The 24,484-nt window shown below is 39.5% G+C and overlaps 1 protein-coding gene across 12 annotated transcripts in view; it reads right to left on the bottom strand.

The window, feature by feature from the left end:
* Window positions 1-24,484, bottom strand: part of akap9 (A-kinase anchoring protein 9) — a 77,648-nt gene that overhangs the window by 37,365 nt on the left and 15,799 nt on the right. For all 12 annotated transcript variants that reach the window (XM_088010290.1, XM_088010291.1, XM_088010292.1 and 9 more), the window contains 16 exons: window positions 23,408-23,563; window positions 22,914-23,111; window positions 20,189-22,831; window positions 16,933-16,998; window positions 14,608-14,731; window positions 14,434-14,498; window positions 14,225-14,345; window positions 14,033-14,130; window positions 13,615-13,720; window positions 11,657-11,888; window positions 9,319-9,379; window positions 8,300-8,611; window positions 7,008-7,277; window positions 6,131-6,273; window positions 5,843-6,021; window positions 4,203-4,420 (listed from right to left, as the gene is read on the bottom strand). In XM_088010290.1, coding sequence (XP_087866416.1) covers window positions 4,203-4,420; window positions 5,843-6,021; window positions 6,131-6,273; window positions 7,008-7,277; window positions 8,300-8,611; window positions 9,319-9,379; window positions 11,657-11,888; window positions 13,615-13,720; window positions 14,033-14,130; window positions 14,225-14,345; window positions 14,434-14,498; window positions 14,608-14,731; window positions 16,933-16,998; window positions 20,189-22,831; window positions 22,914-23,111; window positions 23,408-23,563 — 4,992 coding nt within the window. The remainder of the gene's footprint in view (window positions 1-4,202; window positions 4,421-5,842; window positions 6,022-6,130; window positions 6,274-7,007; window positions 7,278-8,299; window positions 8,612-9,318; window positions 9,380-11,656; window positions 11,889-13,614; window positions 13,721-14,032; window positions 14,131-14,224; window positions 14,346-14,433; window positions 14,499-14,607; window positions 14,732-16,932; window positions 16,999-20,188; window positions 22,832-22,913; window positions 23,112-23,407; window positions 23,564-24,484) is intronic.

Genomic DNA, 24,484 nt, shown 5'->3' with positions numbered 1-24,484 from the left:
CATAGATTTTCATATCTCCCTGAGCAAAGGTCTTATTGTGATGATGTGGGAACTGGGAAGTGGAAATGTGAACCTGCCACAGAGGAGAAGTCATACGATCTTTCACCTAATGAATCAGGAGAGCTGCTGAGCGCCTGCATGGAGACACATTCATCTTACATCAACTATGTGCATGTTTGGACCTGAGCTGCAGAAAACGGGCCATGAAATGAACCCATGAAACATTCATCCACACACGGTTAAAAAAACACAGTCCCTCAGCTCATTTATAATTTAACGCAGCAGCCTGGTGGTAAACTTACTGTATATGGAGGAGTGGGCAGGGAGATTTTAGATATGACTTTAAGAAGGTGGCCATTAGTCCTGTGGTTGACATGCGAGATCTGGGTCTGGACCACCACAGCGTTTTTCGTGTTCAAGGTGCTGCAAAGCGGGAAGGGTCGAGGAAGGGGTATGCGGGATTCCACCTCGTACACGTCTTGGTCCTCCCCCTCCAGCCACGTGCTTCTCTGCATGCTCGAGTTCCAGTAGGAGCGATAGGAATCCATGGCGGGCAAAACTTCCAGCCTTTCGCTTTCCTACCCGGATTCATGAAAAAGGGGTTTCTGTCCGATGCGATCCGTCGGGTTCAGCCGGTTCGCTGCGAATGGGGAATAAAGTCCAGCGGGAGATATGTTGTGGATAGCTCCAAGCAACTGTCTCTATGTGTTTTGCACACACATGCAGGAAGAGTAAACATCGTTTGGAGAAGGTGACATTCACGTCATCTCAATAACATGGAGCGTCAGGTGAGCTTTGAGAATAAAAATCCTTCAGGAAAAAGGAGAGTTTTTATAGTCCCGCAATAAAGTGTCATCCTCAGCAGCGGGGTGAAGTCCGATCCAGGTCCGGACGGTTAACATCCACTCCTGAACACGGCTGGAGGCGGGTAAACGAAAAGCAAAGCATTTCTTCCCTTCATCGCTCCTCGCTGTGCGTCGTCGCTGACCTTCTTTCCTCAGAGTGAAACCATATTACGCCGCTCAGTAAAGCTCACACCCCCCTCTGCTCTCTCTGCTTTCTCTCTCGCTCTCTGGAGATTCATTAACAATACCGTGACGCTGCAGCAGCCCCGACCTGCATGGGAGCCTCCCAGGGGCCCCTTCTAATTGACCGGCCCAGGCGTCAACCGGTGAGAGCGTAATGACAGCGCTCAGATCGCAAGTCACTCACTCTATCCTACTTCCTTCAAAGATTCCTTGCATTACCAATCAACACAACCAGTAAGGTCACCAGAATGTTTCTGCTTAAAGATTAAAAACCACGTAGCCGTAAGAAGAGAGTGCGTTTTCCTACTTCCTACTCTAACACACAGAGCAGGATCCTACCCAGAAAAAGTGGGAGGAGAAATCAGGTGTGGCTTCAATTCTTCTTAAGACCAGCAGACCGGGTAGATTTGCAAACAGATCGCGCTCACAAACAACCAGACACCACACGCCCATTTCACAGAAAGCTGTCAAACCAGATCCTCTTCCCTCTGAAGCAGCAAAAAATAACAATTCAAGACGATTTAAGCCACTGTTCTGCTCCGTCAGCTGTCTAACAAACTATTTCCATCTCGCCCAGGCAGGAAACAGCGGTGAGCAACCGTGAAAACAAACACCTACCGAAGGGCAAATCATTTACAAGCCGTGGCTCAACGAAGACATTTAACATTCCTGATTGGGCTTGTTGCATGTCTCGGTTAACGACTTGGTGATTCAACAACAAACAGACAAGACTAATGTACAGCCGATCAATAGCAGGAAAATCAATGAAGGAACCATTAGAGGCTCCGTTGATTAGACGTTTGTTGTGCCATCAGTGATGTTCGCTTGCAGATTTGTTAGATATAATCTAAAATGAGGAGATCATATTTTAAAGAAGTAACATCTGATTTCAGAATTTACTAAGTTTAGAGATTTTAGGGCTTTTTATGAGCTGTTCTTTTTTGTGGAAAATAAATATTTTCATGTCAGAATCATCTTGAATTTTTAATATTCTACAAAAAAGCTGAAATGAAATAAAATACACCAACAAATCAGATTTGACCTTTAATCTTCAAGAACAGTTACTCCTAGTCTCTTCAAAATATAATGCTGAAGAAACGCAGATTGTATCCTCTTATTCCACACAGCATCCAAACAATCACAATTATACAATCTTAATGCTTTAAATGATTTTTTACTTATAGCATATAATTGTAAATAGGCCTGTCATGCTAAATTTTGCTGGACGATAAATTGTTCCAGAAGTTATTGCGATAAACGACAGTATTGTTGTTTTCAGAGCATTTTTAAGTAATAAGGGTAAAATAAATAATAATGCAAGAGCATATTCTAAAAGATCTGTAAAACTGGAAGACATTTTAAATATCCAAAATAAATAAAACAACAAATAAAATTAACTTTCAAGTCTTTGTAAACAAAATTGTCCTTCAACATAGGGGCTAGTTGAGACCAAAACACCAAACTGAAGACTTTTATCATCCAGTTTTTGGTAGAAAGACAGAAAAAAAGAGATAAACAATAAATAACGCCAATGAAAATGATTGAGTTTGTTTTAATTTATCATGTGATTAATTGGTTTATTAATTATTGTGACAGGCTAAGTTGTAAATCCAGAATACATAATTTAATTAAGTTCTTTTTTTCACACATAAAATTGCAACATTTGTTACATTTTCAGCTGTTGCCCTTCGGTTTCACACTCAAAGGAATAAAAACATGTTCAGCTCATCACCTGTGGTGGCGCTGCAACAAGAACTACTGAAGGAAACAACACAAAAACCTCTAAAGACGACACTTGGGCCAAATGTAAACACAGATGAAATGACGTTACGTTGTAGAAATTCTCTTTTGTCTTTGGTAAAAGACTACAAGCCATTTCTCCCACTAGCGCTCGACTCACATGTTTGTTTTGGTTGTATTTACCCAGAATGCCCTGCGTTGTAGTCCACTTCCGTGTTTTGGAGCGGACTCCGGTCCGCTTGGCTCTCACATACGCTTTCAGACTAAAGCACAGTTTGCTTTTTTGGCTCAAATTGTGCATCCACACATCCCCAAAGGAGCCGGACTCTCTAGGCACACAAACTAGTTTTTGATTAAAGCGGACTAAACACAAACAGTGTGAATGCACTCCATCTAGTAAACGGATATCAGTTTGATTAGATTAATTACCAGGTACTGCTGATTTGTCTTATTGCTCGTGCTACACCAAGATGACCTCAAACATGTTCTGATAAATTTAGTTAGAAAATAAATCCTTTACTCCGATGTTAAAGACACCTACAGAGCAGTAACGCTTTGCCTCCCGTCTTTGGAGCTATTTTTAGAAAACCAAGACAGAGCCCATTTCAGCGTGAATAACACATGAATTCCAGCCAGAGGGAGGGATGAGTTGTGCAGCCAGTTACTGTAACACGCTCAATGGCCTAGTTAAGCTGGCCCCATCTCTGCAAGCTGACACGGACGCAGCGGGGGTGCTGCATGGACGCCCTGCGGGGGTGGAGCCGCTCTGCGAGTCCGAACCAGGATAGGCTGCTCGGAAAACACAAAAAGCTCTGTGTAAATACGGCTCGTATCTACAGGCAACCAGAGGGAATGAGGCAGCTCTTTTGTGTGTGAATTCTGGACACATTCTGCCGTCTCATCCCCATTATGTCTCCAAATGAACAGCCGCACAAACCCACGGGTGGGGGGTTAGCAGTGTTTAGAGGTCTTTAAAATGTTTTGAAAGCCTGAATGTGTCACTGGAGTTTTCCGTTTACAGACACAAACACTAGAACGTGCAAGCAGAAACTTGTAGCAGTTTGTTTCTTTGGGCTTTTGTGCTGTTAATTAAATCTTTTACAATATTAATTGTTATGAACAGTTCAGGCGGAGAAATGTTAATGTCAATGAACAGAAACTAGAAGTCATGCTGCTCTTTCACATCATGTCATCACTCAGGTGAGATCACAGACTGTGTGTGCTCTCATAGCATGCAGCTGGCATTGTGGAATCAAAGGGGCGTGGCCAACCATATGTTGTTATTTTATACATTTAAAATGTGTGTGCAGATAACCCCAAATTAAGCTCCTCATTTGTTTGTATCCCCTTCTTTCTTAGCGCTTATTTAATTACTCAGTGATATACGAGTAAAAGTGAACGCTGTGAATTCTGGCACCAGCGGTGGCCTCATACCTGGTTAGTCGTGTCTGTTATGGTCACCAACATCTTCTCCACAGCTGCCTGAAGTCGTCTGCTGATGCCCAGGAAATATTCCTCGCTCTCAAGCTGTGATTCTGCCCCAAGGAGCAGCCGGTCCATCATCTCCTGGGGAAACTCCAGAACCTCTTCAGCCTCCAACTTACCAGACCAGAACCTGGCGTCGGCACCAGCTTTCCTGCTCTGGCGAGTTTCTGTGGGATCAGACAGAAAAATGTTTTATTTATGTGAATGTGTGCATATTATGACTCTCTTGCAGAGGTGAGCATCATATTAATTAAAGCACAACGGCAATGACGTAAAAGCTGCGAAGTACAGGCTAAACAGGTTGACAGATTTCACAGCAATTATTATGTACAGCTCATAAACCGGAATGACCAGAATGCAAATGGGTGTGAATCATTACTTTAAAGGGAGACTGAGAATACGTCAACAGCTGCCACACTTTGGTGGGTAATGAAATAAACCTCTAGCTATTAAGTTTCTTATTTTCATAAAACCTCACAGCAAGGGGATGATGATTAGCAGCAAAACTGCACAGGCTGTAAGTTTACAGAAAACAGCTGAACTATTAAAAAAAAAGGTGATTTCAGGATATAATGGTCGGCTTCTGCAGGTACAACATAAAACCCATGAAATTTATAATAATTTTAACTATTACAAATATAAAACACCAAAAAAGTTTAAAACATTTATGAGTTGTTGTTGCACAAGCACCAAGTTAACAGGTTTATTGTATTTCATGTTTTGTTTAAACTGGAAAATATCTGCTGAGCTCTTAAACGTATTTCCATAAAAACACAGATTAGATAATCCAACAAGCAACAAACTTAATTTGCATTTATGTGATAAAACCAGCTGTGACATGTTTTTAATCCACCAGTGACTGAACGATAACGCTCATGTGTTCAGCAGTGTGGAAAAACAAGAGTTTAGTGGTACAGGAGATAAATAAATATTAAAATATTTTAAGGGTTAAAGCATCTACTGCCTTTTCAAATACCCGTATATTTTGAATAACAGAGATAACTTACACACATAATCCAGAATTATTTTCTTTAGAGCAGCCAACATACTTTACAAGACATCCATAATTTGTCGTTAATAGAAAACGAAATATTTTCAATAAATTAGTTAGTTTGATAAAATGAGACACCGTCTTTAAATTCTGTGGTGCAATTTATCTGTCCTATATCTTATTTGCATTTCAGAGCATAAACAATAAAATTATGTGCATTCTAACATGTAGAAATCAGAAATTAAAAAGAAAATCCCAGTTAAACCAAAACAACATTTGAAACAACGTTGCTTAGATTTCAGTAATAGTTGCCAGCAACACCTTAGTTTGACCTCAGTGGTTGTTACAATTAACATAAGTCCAACTTCCAACATTTTACTGGCTTGTGGTTTAGATCAGGTTTCCTGTCACAACCTAAACATATTTTATCTTACGATAAAATAATATGCACTTGAATGAATTTGTCTGTTAAAATGTGCAACAAACGAACATTTTGGAGTAAACACAGGTCTGGTGCACATCCAGCCATCTGGAGGATGTTAACTTGGACTCTTAACTGTTTAACCAAAAGTGTTTTCTAAATCATGATGTTACTCGCCTGGAGTGTCACTCTGGCAGGTTTGTGTCTGTGCGTTCGACTCGCTAGGCTGCACTGCAGCTGAAGCTTCACACAGTCTTTGCATGTGGAGGCCTAAAGTTTCCTCAGCTGCAGCGGTCGTCTTCAGGACGTCTACAAGCACTTGGCTGAGCTTCCTGTTGGCTTCACACAGCAACTTTCTAAAAGTTGAGGGAATAAAATGCATGTTAGCTGGTTGATTAAACATTTAATTCACCATATAATTGTGCAAAACCTTATTCAGAATGTTTTGTAACTTTACAGTTGTACCTTTCAGCGTCTTTATCTGAAGACTCTCCATCATCCTGCATTGATATTCTTGATATTTTGAGTTCTTCATCTACAGTTGTGTGAGCTGAATCTTCCTCCTCTTCTTCATCTTCCGCCTCACCATCGCCTTTCTTCTTCAAGGCCTGAACAGGCAGCAGAGAGAAAATAGACAGCAGCCCCGTCATTTCAAACTTCCAGCCAAACAAGCAAGCTGCTGAAAACTAAACTGCGCTGGAAACTGCAACATCGCGCGTGCAAACATTAGGAAAAGTAAATTCAAATAAGCCGCAGCCGCGCACAGGCAGAAACACTGCCTGTTTATGAACACAAAGACACAATTTAACTCCCTCAGAGCCCAGAGAAACACTAGTATCTTTGTGCTGCTATGGCAACAGGTGCACCTGAAGGAGTGGAGGGGATCAGACAAGAGCTCCCCCCGGTGGAAAAGCAGCCACAGTGCATCTTATTCTGCTCAGAGAAGATACGGATCATGCATTTTATATCATGATAGGGCTGAATTTTTAGGATAAAATCCCCAAAACTGACCCTGAACACTGATATATTTTATTGTTTATTGTTGTTATTTACCATAACTTAATTCACAGTAGCTTATTTTTCAAGAAAATTATAAATATTCAAGAAGGAAATGCAACAATGAAGTTAATTTAAATATAATCTAAGAGTCATTTCAACTAAAAACAAGACTAAGAAATAATTTTTTGTGTGTAAAAACAAACATTAAAACTTTGATTCTTTTGCAAATTGATGAAGAAGCATTGTGAACTGATGTAAAACCTAAAGCACTCCCTTACATAATTAATAACAGATGATATAAAACCTATGAAACGACACATTTAGATGGAAAAGACGAACTGACCTGCTCAAGTTCAGTTTTCTGCAGCTCCTCCTTCAGTTTTCTGTTCTCAGCGTTCCTCTCTTCCAGTTCCCGTTCCAGTTTCTCTCTCTCCGCTTCCTCTAACCAGACACCTGCAGGCGGGGAAGCCCTGGGAGTCTGCTCTTCCATCTCCCCGTCGACGTCCTCCTCGTCCATCTGGGTCTGCATGGAGCTGTTCGTCTGGCTGGCTCGTCTCCGGATCCGAGCCAGCTCAGTCTGCTGCGCGAACTCCACGGACATCTGGACTATGGCCTGTGGAGAACCAGGGAACAAAATACAATCTTTAGTTTTTATTTGTGTGATTAAAAACAGCAGAGGTTAACAACAGCTGAAAATTTGATTTGGGTGCTTCTGTTGTTGCTGTGGCCCAGTATATGAGCTACAGTAAATCTACAAACCAAAATATATCCATAAAAATCAAGAAAATGTGTATTTATGCAGCATGAGTTACAGAGTTATTTCATCAAAACTTTTGCAGGTTAGATGCAAAGTTTGTATTAAAACTAGAGCTGGGCAATGTGGCTTAAAAACAAAATCTCAGATTTTTCATCCCAGATATAACTGATTTATTTTTCTAACGTTATTTTCTAAAACGGAAATTACAAATTCTCAAAAAGTGTTTTTTATTTCCTTTATCTCTTCTGTGAGTTGTATAATGGAGCATTAGGACCAGACTACAAGAATCTTTGATTAATTGTGAGAAAAAGAGACAAAATTTTACCAGAAAAATGTCTTAAAATAACGAGAAAAGGTTATTTTAATTTGAAAAAAGCTTCGATACAGTTATCAGGATCAGACGTGACCAGCTCTGTCTGTGTATTTTTCTTCAAAATAGGCACATTTGTTTGCATGACCACTTCAAAGTTTTGCTACTAATAATAATTTAATGCTGATGTGTTAAAAGATTAAATATTTCTATTAAACATTTCCTGTCACACTTACACCAAGCTTCACAAAATGCTCAACATTCCTCATTTTAATTTTTAGTTATTGATTGTGTTGAGTTCTCATAAGATTATGACCTAATACTCATACCACTATAACTGTATTTTTTTATACTATGACCTTATTATTGTAATTAAAAGAAAATAAATAATTGCCTGGCCCTAATACTCCACCACAGACCTGAATTCAAAGCCCAAATTAACAGAAGGTTTTCAAACAAGATGACATCACTTTGAATATGGAAATCCAAAAGCTAAACCTTTAAAAACCCCAAATGTTGCTGAAACAATAAAGCTGATTTATCGCCACCCAACATATTACGTTACTACCTTTGCTACTTCCTCCTCCACCCTCTCCTGCTGCAGTCTGTCCTCCAGTCCAGCGGCGCCGAAGCTCTCCGTCGAGCTTCCGTTCACCCCGTTACGATCCAGCCTCCTCTCTCCTCTGCCTCCCCAGTTTTCCCTTTCTTCTCTCAGTCTTCGCAGCTCGATGCTGTGCTGCTCTTTGAGAGCTGCCACCTCTTGGTCGTACTTGTGGTGCAAAGCTTTCTTGAGCGCCTGCAGCTGCGGCGTCAGGCTAGACGGCCTGGCAGAGCGGCGCACCCCTTCGTCTCGCTCTGAAACGTCTTCCTCACTCCGCTCCTGATGAGAGATGGGAAAAATAACAATTAATGTACTGGTAGTAGCAGATTCATTCCCCATCAGAGCCAAAACGACCAATCATACTTGATAAATATTGTAGTTTGCTCTCCAGGCTTCAGGAAATAATAAAAAGCTAAATTTTCAGCCAACACTCTACCTCTCCATCTCGTAATTTAGTCACTTACTTCAATTTTAAGGTTAAACCTCTAGAAAATATCCTCCTATAATCTGTTCTACAGCATTTCAGATGTTTTTGTTTTCCATTCATCTTCATCTCTCTTCTGTCTTTCCCTCTAAACTCTGTGCAGATATGAGGGCTTTAAAATATAAGCTGCCGGGATGAAGGGACTGGCTAAATGACAGCCTAGTAGAGGGGATAGAAGTTAGAGCGTTAGCTTAAATGGAGCGCAGCTCATTCACGCAAGACAGAATCCTCCTTTCATGCAACCTCCAAGACCAGAATAAGTCCGCCTGGTCGGGACAGTGTTATATAATGTCTGATCCTTTAAATCATTAGATATAGGTCCACTCATGAGGTCGCCTGTGGCGTTTCAGTGAGATGTGGATTTAGGGCACATTTTAGCCTCAAGGCTGCAGCTCCTCCCTCACCATCAACCCGTAGCTGTCAAAGCATCTTATCGCGTCTCCAGCTTGTAATAGGAGTTGATGCAGGAGGCTTAGGAGGAGGTAAACTGTAAGAACCAGACCTTTAGTTCCTGTTTTCGTTCCTCCGTCCCCTCACAGCCGAACTCTGGACTGCTGGACAAGCTGCAAAACAAAAGAGCACAACAATCATCATTCATTTCTGAGATTTACTTCAAAAGTAAACATCTACCAAGGTGTTAAACATGCTGTTATTTCAGGAGATAAAGGTTTTTATGAAATAAATGCTGTAAAAAAATGCTATCAAGGTTTCTTCATATTTATTCATATATTTATTTATTCAATATTTATTTCCAAATTCAATATTTTTCCAGACTAAAATTTTCATACTTAAGTTGCTTCAAAATATAAACAGAAAAATATCCATGTACTTTATATCATTTATTTCTATTTATATCAGGCCTTGCATATGAAACCAAATGTATGTAGTTTCTTAAGAAATTGCTGAAGTTCTCAGTGTTTTTTAGACTATATCTAAAGTATAACTACAAAAGTTTACAAGGCCAATATTTATGCTATTGTTAGAATTTAAAACTGAACCTCCACAAACCATAAACTGAATGAAAGAATGGAAATAATGAGAAATCAAGTATTTATACGAAAATATTGTGAATTCATCTCTACTGAGCAGGTTTGAATAGTAGATTATAAGACAAAAACTTAAAACTCCAGTTTTATGTATTACTTTAGCGATGTATTATGAGAGTCCAATAAAAGAAAATACTTAATATTTTATAGTTATAAAATCAAACAGTGGAGGGCAGCAGGGAACCGCAGTAGGACAGTAAATTCTGTGACGAGGTGAACAACCTGTGGATCTTAATCATATTTATTACAAATTAAGAAGAAATAATAGTTTTGAATCCAGAGCCAAAGGGAAAAGCTAGTTTAGCAGTTAATCTGTTTTTATGCACCATGTTTTTAGTATTCATAAAATTATCCCAACAGAATGGTGGTAATAATTTACCGCCATTGAAAGAAACCAGGAATGTTTCTATGATGTTTTCTATGTGATTAGGTTATAGTGGGAACTTTATGGTTTATTTGTATTATTATATGAAAACAAACTGCTCAAGAGGAATTTGTTTGTTATAAAAAGCTGAAATAAATTATTTCGGGTTCAAAAATTTCACAATAAAATACTATATAGTCTAGCATTAGGAAACTTTATGAGAAATGGGCAAAAAATTTAAGCCTCATATTCCTTTATGGTTTGTTTCAAAGAAACCCAACTTTCTTACCATCTTTAAAAATTACAAGAGACGACTCGAGACTTCAGAAAATAACTGTTTAAATAAACAGTATGTCATTTCTTTCACATAAACAAGCAACTCAAATGTAGTTTAGACAAGCAACTTTTACCTTTCTTTTTTGTCAGTTTAAAATTAATGACAAAAAAATGGAGACAATAAATAGAGAACGTTTAAAACTGCAGTGGGGATTCTTGGGAGTTTTTTGGCAATTTTTCAAAACTCGTTTGTCTCTGCAAATAAGATAAATTAACATTTTTACTCAGTGTTTTCTTTTTAGAATCCGATCTGTAAGACCCTTTATGTTTTTTGTCAGGTTAAAACTTCCTGTGTGTTGTATTTAAGTTGTGGTGCAGGCTTCTGCCATCTTAGCTGAGACAAATTTATAAATGAGACGCACATAAAAACAATATGAGCACTTTTTTTTTTTAGGCATAAAAATCTTTAAATTAGATTTAAACAATGTTCAAATAAAATCTGCACCAAAACCGCTCTGACGACTAAAAACCTTCATAATATACTTTGTCCTCCACCGGCAGGCTCAGCTTTTATAAGCAGGAATGCATTCATTTGTGCATTCCTGCTTATAAAAGCTGAAATCTGTCAACTATTTTATTTATTTATTTTTTTACTTTAACCTGTCATCTTTTTCTCACTTTTTTAACACTTTCAACCTGGATCACAAAGTTATCTGAAGAGGTCTGAGAGGCTCTTTTAGAGGTTTGTGTATAAATAAAAGCTGCACTGCTGAATGTAGTTGGACTCTTGACCTGCATTAGATAGGTCAGATGCCTTTCTGTTGCAGAAGCATCTGTTTGAAGTTGGGATCTCAATCCTTTTACAGTTCCCTAAATGTCGCCAATCAATCAAGCTCAACCTTTAAAAGCAGCTCCCAAAATGAGGTAGTAAAAGCTATAAAAACGTAACCCGAGACTGTAGATTTTTATAAAATATTTACTGATTTTTAAAATTCAGTTTAGAGACATTTAGCAACTAAAATAAAAATTGAAACATGAGATTGGATTTAAAAATGCACCAACTTTTAGAACATCAGCTAATCTACCAAACTAAGATTTGTAGAATATGTGTCTGTGGGCAATACATAGGAGACTGAATGTTTTTGTTTGATCACCTGTAGTAAGTCTGGGCTCCTGTGGCTTCCTGCAGTCGCTGCTGCAACACAAACAGCTCTGTGGCGTAGCGCTCCTCCGTGTCTGCGGCCTGCTGCTGGTAGTGAGCCCTGAGGCGCTCCATTTCCTGTCGGTGGCTCTCCTCCAGCCGGCGCTGCTTCACCTGAGCCTCGGCCTTCAGCCTCTGGAGCTCCACTGATGTCGGGTCCGATTCCCTGGCCTGGTCCCCCAGATCTAATAACGTAGAAATAAAACTGTGGCTTTTACACAGCTAGAGGAATACAGATTAGGTGTAAAAAAATTTATTAATAAGAAATAAAAAGGAAAATGAAGTAAAGTAGTATATAAATAGAGAAAATAAGAAGTAGCATTTGAAATTTGCTAATTGTAAACAGAGAATCTCTGGTGCAAAATGAACTAGAGAACAGTGATTTAAAAAAACACAATACCTAGAAGAAGCTCAAGGTCTGCAGCATTTGATACAAGGCATTAAGGAATTGAGGTTTTTATTTTTGTTTTGTTTTTTACAGCAAGCAAAGAAAAATAAAACTGAGAGAATGGCACCTTTGTGTTTGTTTCCAGCTGCACTGAGCTGAAAGACTGAGTTTCTGGTCAATGGTAAATCCAACTGGATCATTGCTGTAACAGTGGCTGAATTTATATCCACTCTGCATTAGATTAAGAGCTCAGAGATTTGATTTAAACTGTAAAATTAACTAAATTTAAAAAATCAATGTTAAATTTCAAAAGCAAAAACTAGACAGTATTGAGATGCTGTCAGACAAACATTATTTACCAATAAGAAAAGTTTCCAATTATTACGGTTTATGCAGGTTCCACCAACTCAAATTTAAAACTTTTAAAGACCTTTTTAAGACAATTATGTATCGAATTTAAGACCCATAGCTCCACAGAAATGTATGAATGTCGCCAGCCAAATAGCAATAAATTGGAACTTACCCATGATGGACGCAAATAGGAGGCTAGCTAGCTAGCACCGGTATATTAGCAGCTAGTCAAACATTATTTCCGTATAATTATAAATGTATATTATATAGATAATATATATGCATATATAAATACTTTAAATTATTATTTACGTCTATAAATAATGTCCATGACAGCTAGTTAGCGCAAGTCTCAACCGTTTTGAGTTGAGACAATGAAGAAGTCTGAGGGCGACTCAAACTTTTGCCTGACAGAAAAGTGACGCAAAAAAACAAAAAACAAAACAACAAAATTAAAAAGTTATGTGAAGACAAAATTTTTAGGACGTGGGAATTATACAGGCCACCTAACTTTAAAAAAAAAATTAATTTAAGGCATTTTAAGTGTTTTCTCTTTGTAATAATGAATTTAACACTTACTGTATATTACAAAAACATCGGACTATTAAAAATCTCCCATGAGTTAGTCCACATACAGACTTTGAAAATGGTATTTCCTCAACCAAAGTCTTTTAGAGAAGTTTGGGTTAATTGAACATTTCTTATTTAATTAATAGCCAATAAGCCCCAATTAGTTTTGCTTTGAAATAATTGAGGATTCTAACACACAGGGCAATCAAGCAAAAAATATACGATTATCCAGGCCAATGAATCAAATGGGAAGTGTTCTTACTATATAATGTAGAAAGCTGCTGAAAAGTCCATTAGATAATTTAACAATGATTAAAAAAATATCTGGATTTGTAGGTCAGGAAACATTCAATCAGTTACAATGAACCAAACTAATAACTGTTTGAATGCAGTAGCAGCACACATTAACATTTATATCCTACACCCTAATACACATCCAATATACAAATAAATAATCCAAACACTTAAAAACATGACTAGAGTTGATGAGCTCTGTTTCTTCAGGCTAAGAGCCACATAAAACACCATTTTGCTAAACACAGATGCAAATGGTAAGATGAGAAAATGTGTGGTAGCAGCTTTGGAGAGGTGATCAGATTTACCTCTGCTTGTAGGAAGATTTATTGTGGCAAGCTGTGCATTGAGGTCAGACAGCTGCTTCTCACTGTTGATCTTCAGTTCATCATAGGCCACCTGCAGCTCACTTATCTAGGAGATTAGATTGAGTTTTTCTGTTAAGCTAGTGCTCTGCTACTAAAAAAAGTGTCCACTTTGCAGAAACAGTTAACACAGACTCTAAATAAATTATAATTTATCCAAAAAAAACAAAAAGATTTAGCAGTTCTAGGTTAAAAAATGCTTATAATTTTACTGTAAAATGGAAATGATTTTCTTACAGGTGCAATACCAAAAGAGAATCTGCCTGTTTGGTGAATTAGAAACATGTGAACGAATACAGTAAGTAATTACACCCATGTGGTGTAAAACTTTAAGGCAGTGTAAGAATCTGTGCATTTTTACCTTATTTACATCAGATCTCAGCAGATCTTGAAGCTGAGAGAGACAATCGTGCTCATGCTTAATTTTCTCCCTCAGCTGCCAAAGATTGGTGTATAACTCTAGAATAAAAAGGTTAAAATAAAGAAAAATATTAGAGAGAACATAGATGAAAAACATACAGATTACTGTTGTAATTCTATAAAGAGTGTGTACCTCTAGCCTCCTGAACAATGGAGGTGGATTCACTAGTTGTTGGTCTTTCCTCTGAAATAAGCGACAGGTCTGCTGTGTTGACACTCTCCAAAAACTCTTTACCAAAAATCTTCTGGAAAGACTGAAAACAGTCCACAGACAGCACTCAGGGTTAATGAAAATGTGGGAACACATGCAAATTAAAAACTGGTGTCTCAGTTTAAAATTACCAGAATTATCTCACTGCATTCTTCTGACACAGCTTCTATCATGTGTTTGGATTTTTTTCTGCCACCTGAGAAAGCACAGACACTTCAGACAACCGCAGATGTACTACAAGCACAAATAAATGTAAGACATGCTGCCTGCAGCTCGATAGCATTTTGTAGCAGAAACAGATTTACCCGAGCCACTTTGCTCTCTGACGTCCAGAGAGGCGTCCGTCTCTTCCTGCAGCAGCTCCAGCTGAGCGGCGTGAATCTGAGACAGGCTGATGCGCTGCGCCTCCATCTGCAGCCTGCACTCCTCCTTCACACACAAAGAAGAAAACATATTAAAACAGACTAATTATCAGTTAAATAAATCCAACTGCAAGCACAGAAATTTAATTATTTACTCCAGTGGTGTCCAAACGTTTTGTCACATGGGCCAAAATCGTCAAGTCAAAAGTAGTCGCCGGCCAAAAACGACAAAAAAGTTTTTTTTGTTTTTTTTACTGTTCAATAATAAACTAAGCATGCAGTAATTCTAATTAAATAAGTAGTGAAGTCAGCATTTGTGTAGGAAAAGGAAGTTTAAACTAAAAGACTTTCTCATGTTACAAAAAGAAAGATATCTGGTTTACAAATATTTTTGGGTTTGGATAAAAAAAAATTAAAGAAAAACATTTTACTTATTCTCAGGAATAAGAACAGGATTTGGGTCACTCGCTTTTAAAAATGCTTATATGTATCAAGCAAAGGTTAAAAAAATTAAATAAAACCAGATTTGAGTTCTCTAAAGTCTGTTTCTAAGTCAAAGTCAGTTGATATATGTGATCATATTTAAAATGAAACTAAAGAGAAAGTAAAAAAAACATGGTTGTTAAAAGAATTACTTTGTGTTGCACTTTGGAGAAAGTAATAGTTTGGTCTAATTAAAGAAAATAAAATCTTTCTGCATCAACTACCTATTGTTGCCCTCAGAATCAGTCAAGGGGCTGCAAATGGCCCCCCAAGCCGCAGTTTGGACACCCTTTATATTTAGTCTATTATTACACATAAAAACAGCCAGCAAATGACAGTTATAAGATAATCAAATGTAACCATGAATTAAATTTTGTAGCATCCATTTTCTCATGAAAAGAAAATAAAAGATTAAAATCCTAATCCCAACAATCTCATTTCTGAAGCAGAAACGTGGCTCGGAACCATCTGCGCTCAGGACGAGAGCTCTGTTCTTATCACTTCAGGACGAGAGCAACAAAAAGCTCCTTAACATAATGATGCATAATGCATCAGCACAAATGTGTGATTCTGTAACCTTCTGATATTACGAGCTTTAAAGTGCACTCTACATCTTAATTAGGCCGTACTTTAAAACGCGGTGTTATGATACGGTCACTCCATCCGACGCTGTGGAGGAGAGAGCCCGTTTCCTGACAAGCATCTCAGATGTTGGTGATTAAACAAAGCATGCAGATGAGAGAAGGTCAGCGGAGAACAAACAGGTGGATGACGGTTGTGCGGCGACCCTTTGCCGCTACACGCAACCACTACTAAAAGCAGATCAACCCTACAAATAAATGCAAATTATTTAAAAAAATGGGCTTTCAGTAAGTCTACCTTGTCTTTCTAACTTTTTATTAATTACATTTGACCATGTGTTAAATTGCTGACAATTGCACTTTTAAAAAGTTCTTCTGTTTCTGCTACACTTGAAATTTTAAGATCATGCAACAGGTTTTACAATCAGACAAAGATAACCTGAGCAGTTTGAGGGAAAAATAATTCTAATATTTACTTTATCAGACAATTAAAAAAAGCTATCCAGCTCTGGAATGTTTTTAGGTATAATTTAAGGGCTGTGTTACATCTCAAATTGATTTCAGACCAGATTTGACTAGGCCAATCAAAAAACACAAGGGTGCTGGAGGTACAGGTCACAAACTGATAGTCAGATCTTCTTCAGGATTTTTTCCATCTAGATAATGAAGCACATACACCTGAAGTTGTTAAAGTGAGCTTATTTAAATGTTTATTTTGTCTTCTTTACTGATTAAACAGTGAGGAAATCACTAACTTTGGCAGCAGCCTCGGGGAAAAATCATCTTCTGCTTCACCCTGTTTTAACGGGTTGTGTCGAACCAGTGACTTCATGACATTTCACTCTTTCTTCCCTTTCCTCACAGGACTGCTCCACGCTTTTACACTTCTCCCCTCTAATTCTTTGGCTCCTTTGATGCCGCTGCAATTAAACTGATGTTTGTCGACTTGCAGAACACAAAGCTCTGCAATTAAATTCTCCCTTTTGCACTCAAATGAAAATTCTGTGAACTGTGCTCATGGCCCTGCATGACAATTTCAGGAGCATCAGCAGAGCAGAAAAATATCTGCTTTTTGTAAGAGCGCAGCTTGAAGCATCCCTTACAGTAGAGCCCCTCTCCATCTATCAACCTTTACTGTGAGCTGAATGATGCATCAAAGCAACTTCAAGACAAAGAGCAGGATGTGAGCATAAGTGACATTTACATGCTCAGAGGTCTCTTCTTCCTCTTCAGCACACTCCGTGTGACAGCCCATCCCCTGTCCGCTCACCTGTATAAGCAAGCAGAATATAAAAAACATTTTTAATACAAAGTGAGAAAAAACCTTAAATATACAGCACCTTCCAAAGTATTCATCACCATTGAGCTTTTTCACATCTCTCTCTGTTTTAATGCATTTTAATGGGATTTAATATGACAGGCCAATAAAAAACACCTCATAATGAAAAATGAAAGATGCATTTTACATGGTTTCCTTTTGTTTAACAAATAAAAATCTAAAAAGGGAGGTGTACATTTGCATTCAGTCCTCAATCTGAGTCACTGCTTTGCCGCAACTACAGCTGAGAATCTTTTAGGATATTTATCTCCATCAGCTTCACACAACTGAGGACGTAATTTGGCTTTGAATTAAATTCAATTTCCAAATTACTTAGTTTATCCCAAAGGGGTAATTAAATCTTGTTGTAACGCAAATCATTCCAGTGTCTTCAAATTAGCCGTTGACAGTAGCAGTCAGTCTTGCAACAAATCTAAATAGGCCACTGACTGAAGCTTGTTGCTGTATGACAGTCATAACATGCCAACAGCTAGAAATGGATTCTACAGTTAACATGTCCTGGATGACACCTTATTGGCAAGAACCCCTTTTGCTTTTGCCAATTCTTCTGTGCAAACCTGCATTTCATATTCATTCTCAATCAGATATATGTCTTGACTTTGAGTAGGCCTTTCAAACACTTGAATATGCTTTGATCTAAACCAAGATAAGAGGATTATTAACATTCATAAACTGTTATGGACATTCCTCTATCTCTTCCTCTTTTTTATACGCATGTATAATTAGAAACATATCAATGTTTCTAATGAACAAGGTAGTCTAAACACTGGTGACCATGGAGACAGTGTCGCACCGTCATGTAGCCTAGCATGCACGGAAAAATCTGGTTAGCATCTCGTCTTCTGTACGTTTTTAATGCTGCTCCGGTGTAAAGGTAAACGTTTGACATAGTGATATAAATCAGGTGGTGTGAATTCAGGCAAAGTCGGTAATTTGATCAACACATCAGGAGGGAGGATGTATGGCTCGTTTTCTAAGCTAGCTGTTTACAACTTTTATAAATATCGCCGTCTATGAGCCCCAATTAGGTGTGTTACATTCACAGACAAATTAGCTCGTCTCGCACATGTAGAAACCGTGAATAAACTGGCAAAAACAACGTTGGAAAACAATTTCAGATGCTCTGTTCAATAGTGCCGATTCTCACTTCCGACGTCCGTCATGGCGAAAGTGTCAGTGACTTAGTTGCAAAAGGTCACTAGGTGGACTTCCATGTCTTTGTGGGTTTGCATTGGTGCTATACTTTAACATCTCACACAATGCTGTGTGAGATGTTAAAGCTTCTGAAATTATTTTGTAACCTAACACTGCTTTAAATTTCTCCACAGCTTTACCTCTTATGTGTTCACTGTGTTCCTTTGTTTGTATTCATGATGCCGTTTATTTTCTAATGTTCTTCAATAAATCTCTGAGCCCTTCACAGAACTGAATTTTTACTGAGATTTTATTACCCACAGTCGGACTTTTTGCCAATTAAAAAAAAAAAAAAAAAACTATCACAATGTTAGATTCTATTTATTGTAATTTCACAGTAAACTACAACAAAATTAGTAGCACAGCTTATATTTAGAATTATTTATTAGTGTTTGTTTAAAATATCTAAAATACTGTAAAACTTTCCTCTTATCTTCAGTTTTCACTTCATACAATTGTTGTTTTATTTATTTTTAAGCAGTTATGAGGCACAGTGGCTGCTGTGCCAGTTACTCAACTAGTTGTTGCTAGGTAACCAAAGAATGAGTGAGTTGCTAGGTAACCAAAGAACAAGCAGTCAGTTGATTTCACCAATCTTGCTGGAAGAGAAGTTTAGTGGCCAAGTCTTTCCTCTGCTTACATCTCCCAGAATCCTATGCGGTTCTGGATCGGAGTTCAGTGAAATTATTGATAATTCTATTGGACGTTTTATCTACTGAAATTGATCACACCTCTATCACAGTGTATGTTGTTATTGATCGATTACCCAGCCCTACTCTTGAAGGTAATTTGTTGAGCTAAATTTTATTTAAGGGGAATTAGACAATTACTACACAATAATCCATCCATTTATGTTGGTCCATCCCATTAAATCCCAGTGAAATACATGAAAGTTTTCAGTTGCAATGTGAAAAAGTTTAAGGTGCGTAAATATTTTAGAAAGGCACCGTCTCCTCAGCAAGAAATTCAGACAAAACAAGACAATGATGGACAGAATAAAATGCACCATTATGGATCACTTCCTGAGACGGAGCAGACATTAACTACCTTCATTAAAATTCCTCTTTAACCCATTAAGGATCAAAACTAGAACTAGTTTTAAAGCAATTATGAATTATAATTTTAAAGACTTTTTAATGGCATCCAAAAACAAAGCAGCTTTTGGGCATGAAAGTTATATCCAGCTGCGGGGACGGTTTTTCCAACCCAGGAGGTGACTAAAGCATCACGAAGCACAGATGCGAGATGGCAGACAAACATTGTACAAAATCTTTTGCTTTGTGTGTGTTTGTGGCACAGCTGGAGGTGACACGGACAGAAAGTGACTGGGTTAAAATGGCTTCTCACCTCAAACCCTTCACTCCCTGCAGGATGGAAAGAAACTAGAATGTACACATTTCTACACAATGGCAAATTCAAAGCTATAAGCAGACTTGTTTATCTGTTCTCAGCTGTTACTGAGTTAAATGGTGAGCAGCAAGAACAAGCCGAGCAAAAAATAAATAAATAAAAGAAACAGTACAGAGGTCTTTTTCATGTCGAGTCCTCACATGAATTTTACATGCAGGCTGTCGTGTACGCGGCTTTTCTGGCTGCAGAAATGTAAAAAATGCATCTTTGAAGGCAGCAGTCTTGCTAAACGCTGCCTTTCAAAGCAAGCCTTCAGACTCTAAGGCAATTTACAATCAACACTGTTGCTCACTAGAGAGGAAATCTGTCAGAGCTGAACCGCTCCAGTCATATTCTCCTCATGAAAAGAGAAAGAAAATTTTAAAAAATCAACACCTTGTTTGGCTTTGAATCCACTCTTTAGAGATCTAAAAAACTCTAAACTAAATGAATTCAAAGTGGCGTGATTTCCACGGATGCTTCATTTGTTCAGACTTCAAAGAGGAAAAGAAAAGAGCAGAAACATGTGAGTGCTCACCGCTTTGTTGATGTAGCCTCTGCCTCCGTCTCCCTGGTACCCGGCGGCGGAGTCCTCCTTACCGGCGCTCTCCGGTGAACATGACATAACTCGGCTCTGCGTCTGAGGCAGCATCTCCTCCTCTGCAGCACTTTTCGCTCGCTCTTCCTCCTCCCTCTGTCGCTCCTCTGAAGCCGCTGAGCCGGCTCTGCTGCGCTCCTGCTTCGACCTCTGCCGCCTTTTGCGCCTGCTTGACCCCGAGGACGCCGGCTTGTGCGGGGAGGATCGTCCCTCAACAGGTCCCTCCCCAGAGGAGTGCGCCGCCGCCGGAGACGGAGTGTGCGAGAGCCTGTGGAGCTCCAGAGTGCGCAGAGCGCCGTCTCTCTCTGCTTCGGCTGCACCTAAACGAGCCGTCAGAGCTTTGATCTCCTGCTGTAGCGACTGAATCTGAAGGCGATGATCCTCTGAAGGAGAAACCGCCTCAACAGTTTGCTCTTCCTTCTGAAGGAGTTTTTTCTGCTTGCTCCTAATCTCCTGTGCTTTCTCCAGTTCCTTTAAGAGGCTTTCATTTTTGGCGATGACCTCTGAATTTTTCTGCCTGGCTTTGATCAAATCTTCATCCAGCTGCCTGATTCGGGTCTCAGTAACCATCAGTCGCTCTGTAACTTCAGAAAGCCGATCAGCTTGGCTCTTCTTCTCATTCAAAGTAACATTAAGCTTCTCCATCAGATCGCGCTCCATTTTCACGTTGCCGCTCCGCTCCTCCAGCTCTCGGATGTCTGACTGAAGGCGTGCGATCTTCGCCTCAAATTCGAGTGTCTCCCTGAGCGTCCTCTCCTCCAGCTGCGTCTTCGCCTCTGCCAGGCTCGCGTACTCTTCTTTGAGCTCCTGGAAGTTCACCTCGAAGTTCTTCTCTGCAAAAGAGAAAGTGCTCTTCTGCTTCTCGATGTCCTCGCGAAGCTCGTCTACCTGTTGCTGGAACTGATCGTTCTGTGCCGTTAGCATTTCTATCTTGTCTCTTAAAGCGCTATTAGACTGAAACAACGTCTCCTTCTCCTCCTCGTGCTCCTGTAGTTTCTGTTCTTTTTCCTTTTTCTGGTTTTCCAGAACCTCCGTCTGTTTCAGTAACGACTGGATTTGATTTTGCATCCTCACTCGATCTTGGGCACCTTTTCGAAGTTCCTTGAGTTCAACCTGAAGTTCCTGGAGCTGCAGAACTAGCTCCTCCGTTTTGGAGCTTTGCAAAGCCAGCTTCAGATCTTCCTCCAGCCCGTGAATCTTTCGCAGAAGGTCGTTCCTCTCTGCAGCGTAACTCGTCTTCTCTTTCTGTAACAAATCCAACTGCTGAGTGTGACCGACACGCAACTCATCCAAAGCCTTCTCGTGCCGGACGGCGGCTTCGTTGAGCAGGTTCTCCGCATTCAGGAAGCTCTCTCGCTGCAGGTCCTCTCGGAGGTTCGTCAGCTCCTCCTCGTGGCTGAACAGGAGCTGCGTCCGTAGGCGCTCCAGCTCCGCTTCCTGCGACTCCGCCATCCGGTCCAGGACGGCATCTTTCTCCCGTTCGAGCATCTCCAGCTTGATCTTGTAGTTGGTGATTTCGGACTCGTGTTTGGTTTCTGCTTCCACGGCGGCTTCCTGAGCAGCTGACAGCTCGTCCCTCAGAGCCTGGATGGTCTCCTGGAGCTGCTGGGAAGTTTCCTGAGACGCTAGCCTGGTGGAGACCTGCTCCACGTGATGCCTAGCAGCATTTAGATCACCAACAAGACTCTCAACCTTGGACTGCAACTTCGACTTCTCTTGTGCGACTTGACTCAGCTCCCATCTGGTTTCATCGTACGTCGCTTTTAGAAGCTCGATCTCAGTCTGATGTTGCTCAGTCATCTGCTGCATTCTGGCTGCATGCTGCAAGTTGAGCTCCTGCTTCATCTGGACAATCTGCTGTCCGTACATTTCATCCAGTTCTGCCCTGAGAAGTTCCAGCTTCCTGGCGGTCTCTTCCTGCGTTTTTTGAAACGTGTCGCTCTCCGACATGCTCCCCTGGTGGCAGAGTTTCTGCAGACCTTCTACTGTTCCCATGAGCTGCATGATTTCACTGGATGACATCCGTTCTCTATGTTTGGAGTTTGCGAGTTCTCCTTTGCAGCTTTCTAACTCCTTTTGTTCCTTCTCCAGCTCCAGTTTGTAACTCTCCATTTCACTTTTGCAGGTTATTAATTCAGATTTTGTGCTTCCTAACTCAGTCAGGCACTTTTCAAGCTCAGATTCCTTTAAAGCGACTTGCAGCCGAAGCTCGTGCAGGTGTTTTTCGGAGTTTTCCAGCTCGTCGTTCAACCGGATAAGATCAGAGTCGCGTTCAGAAATGACCCTCTCCTTCTCTGCAATAATTGTGTCTTTTTCATCAGAGTCCTGAATGATTTTCTCATCTCTAGTCCTTCCTGCATGAACGACTTCCTGCCTGAGCAGCATCAATGCCTGCTCGTGTTCTTTGATTGTTGCACCTTGTTGTAAAATTAACTGATTTTTATCTTCTATTGTTTGTGCAAAGTCTTCCTCCGCTTGTCTTTGCGACTGCTCCCGACTCAGAATAACCTTTTTTTGCTCGGCGATCAGCAGCTCCTTTTCCTTTATCCTTTCTACGAACGATTCCTCCGATCTTCTCCCTGACTGAAGAGACATTCGGGTTCAGGTTCACACACAAGCTAGTCGCTGCCAAGCTAGTCGGCGTTAAGAGTATGGCGGTCCTCACCAGCTCCACCTCACTGAGCTTCTGCTGGAGGTGGCTGATGAGCTGCACCTGCTTGCTGCTCGTCTCCTGCTGCCCTTTGACCTCCGCGCTCATCTCCTCCAGCTGCTGCTGGTACTGAACAAGCTGCTGCCTGGCCTGCAGGAGATCTGCTGCGGTGCTGCTGTGGCTGGTGTTCCTCAGCGCCTCGCCGGCCTGCAGCTGATGTGCAGAAAACGGCATAAAAACCTTTATTACCAATTATTATGTTGGAAACAGAAAACCAATTCCTCCCAGTTCGCTTTAATGAAAGACATTTTGTGACATTTAAACATTAAATATTTATTGAAGGAGAAATCCAACGTTGTTTTACCCAACTTGGCAGAAATTTAAAAAGTTATTCCAACACTACTGCTTCTTCTTTTGTTTTGGAGAACGCATTGTTATGCCATAGTGAAAGTAGAAAAAAAATTACATCTAATTAGAGAAATTAAAAACAACATAAAAACATTTCCTACCTGTTGGAACTGGATCTGAAGTTTCTGGCTTTGCTCTGTCAGGGCCAGGAACTCTTTTGTGATTTCGTCCTTCTCCTCGCGAGCCTGCTGCAGGTTGGACGTGAGCTGGGTGATGATCCCGTCCCGCTGCTTCAGAGCAGCTTCAAAGTCCTGCAGCTGCACATTCAGAGTGGGTTTAATGCAAGTCATCATGGCAATTACAAAGACCACAAGAAAAAAAGGATCAATTTAATAAAACAGTAAGAAAGAGTTACTGTTTCTTACTGGCACAGTTCTTTACTGTAAACCGAACTGATTCTTTTTTTTAAGCAAAAAGAATCAGCCAAATTCTGATTCAAACCCATTATACTGTTTTGTTACATTATAATTAGGGCTGCAACTCATAATTATTTTAGTCATCAATTGTTCTGATTATTAATCTAATAAAATGCTGGCATGTATTTTGCTGATTTTCTTTCTTCCACATGAGCAACTTGACAAAACATTGACTAGAAATAATACTAAGAGTTACCAGTTTAACGAATACATTTCAGCAAATTACAAAAGAGCTACAATATGAAAACATACAGTACAAACTGTCACCAATTTCTCTCTTTCTGCCAATTGAAAAATAATTTAGAAAAAAAACTTAGAAAATCCCTTACTCAGCCTGGCATTTTGTCATTTCAAAATGATAATTTGTCCCAGAAGTTGTTGCAATAAATGATAATATAGTTCTTCTTGGATAATTTTCAAGTAATATAGTGGTTATAGTCGCACAATAATGCAAGAATGCATTTTAAAGCATCAATAAACTTTAAATTCTCGTGAACATTGAACACTGGAAGTGGAAGACATTTCAAATAGCCAAAATAAATAAACAAAACAACAGAAAGTTGTCATAAAGTGAGTTATGAAGTCTCTCTAAACAAAATTGTCCTTCAAAAAGGGGCTGGTTAAAACCAAAGCACCAGACTGAAGAGTTTATCATCCAGTTTTTGGTAGAAAGAGATAATAGAGACAAGATTAGTCATCCAAATGGAAATTATTGAGTTTGTTTTAATTTATCATGCGACTGATTTAACGCTTAATGTGACG

This window comes from Poecilia mexicana, unplaced genomic scaffold (genome assembly GCF_051168715.1).
Source record: "Poecilia mexicana isolate PSO_F unplaced genomic scaffold, ASM5116871v1 scaffold_11, whole genome shotgun sequence".
Lineage (NCBI taxonomy): Eukaryota > Metazoa > Chordata > Actinopteri > Cyprinodontiformes > Poeciliidae > Poecilia > Poecilia mexicana.
Note: the sequence above shows the minus strand (reverse complement) of the source record. Positions and strands in the feature narration are given on the sequence as shown.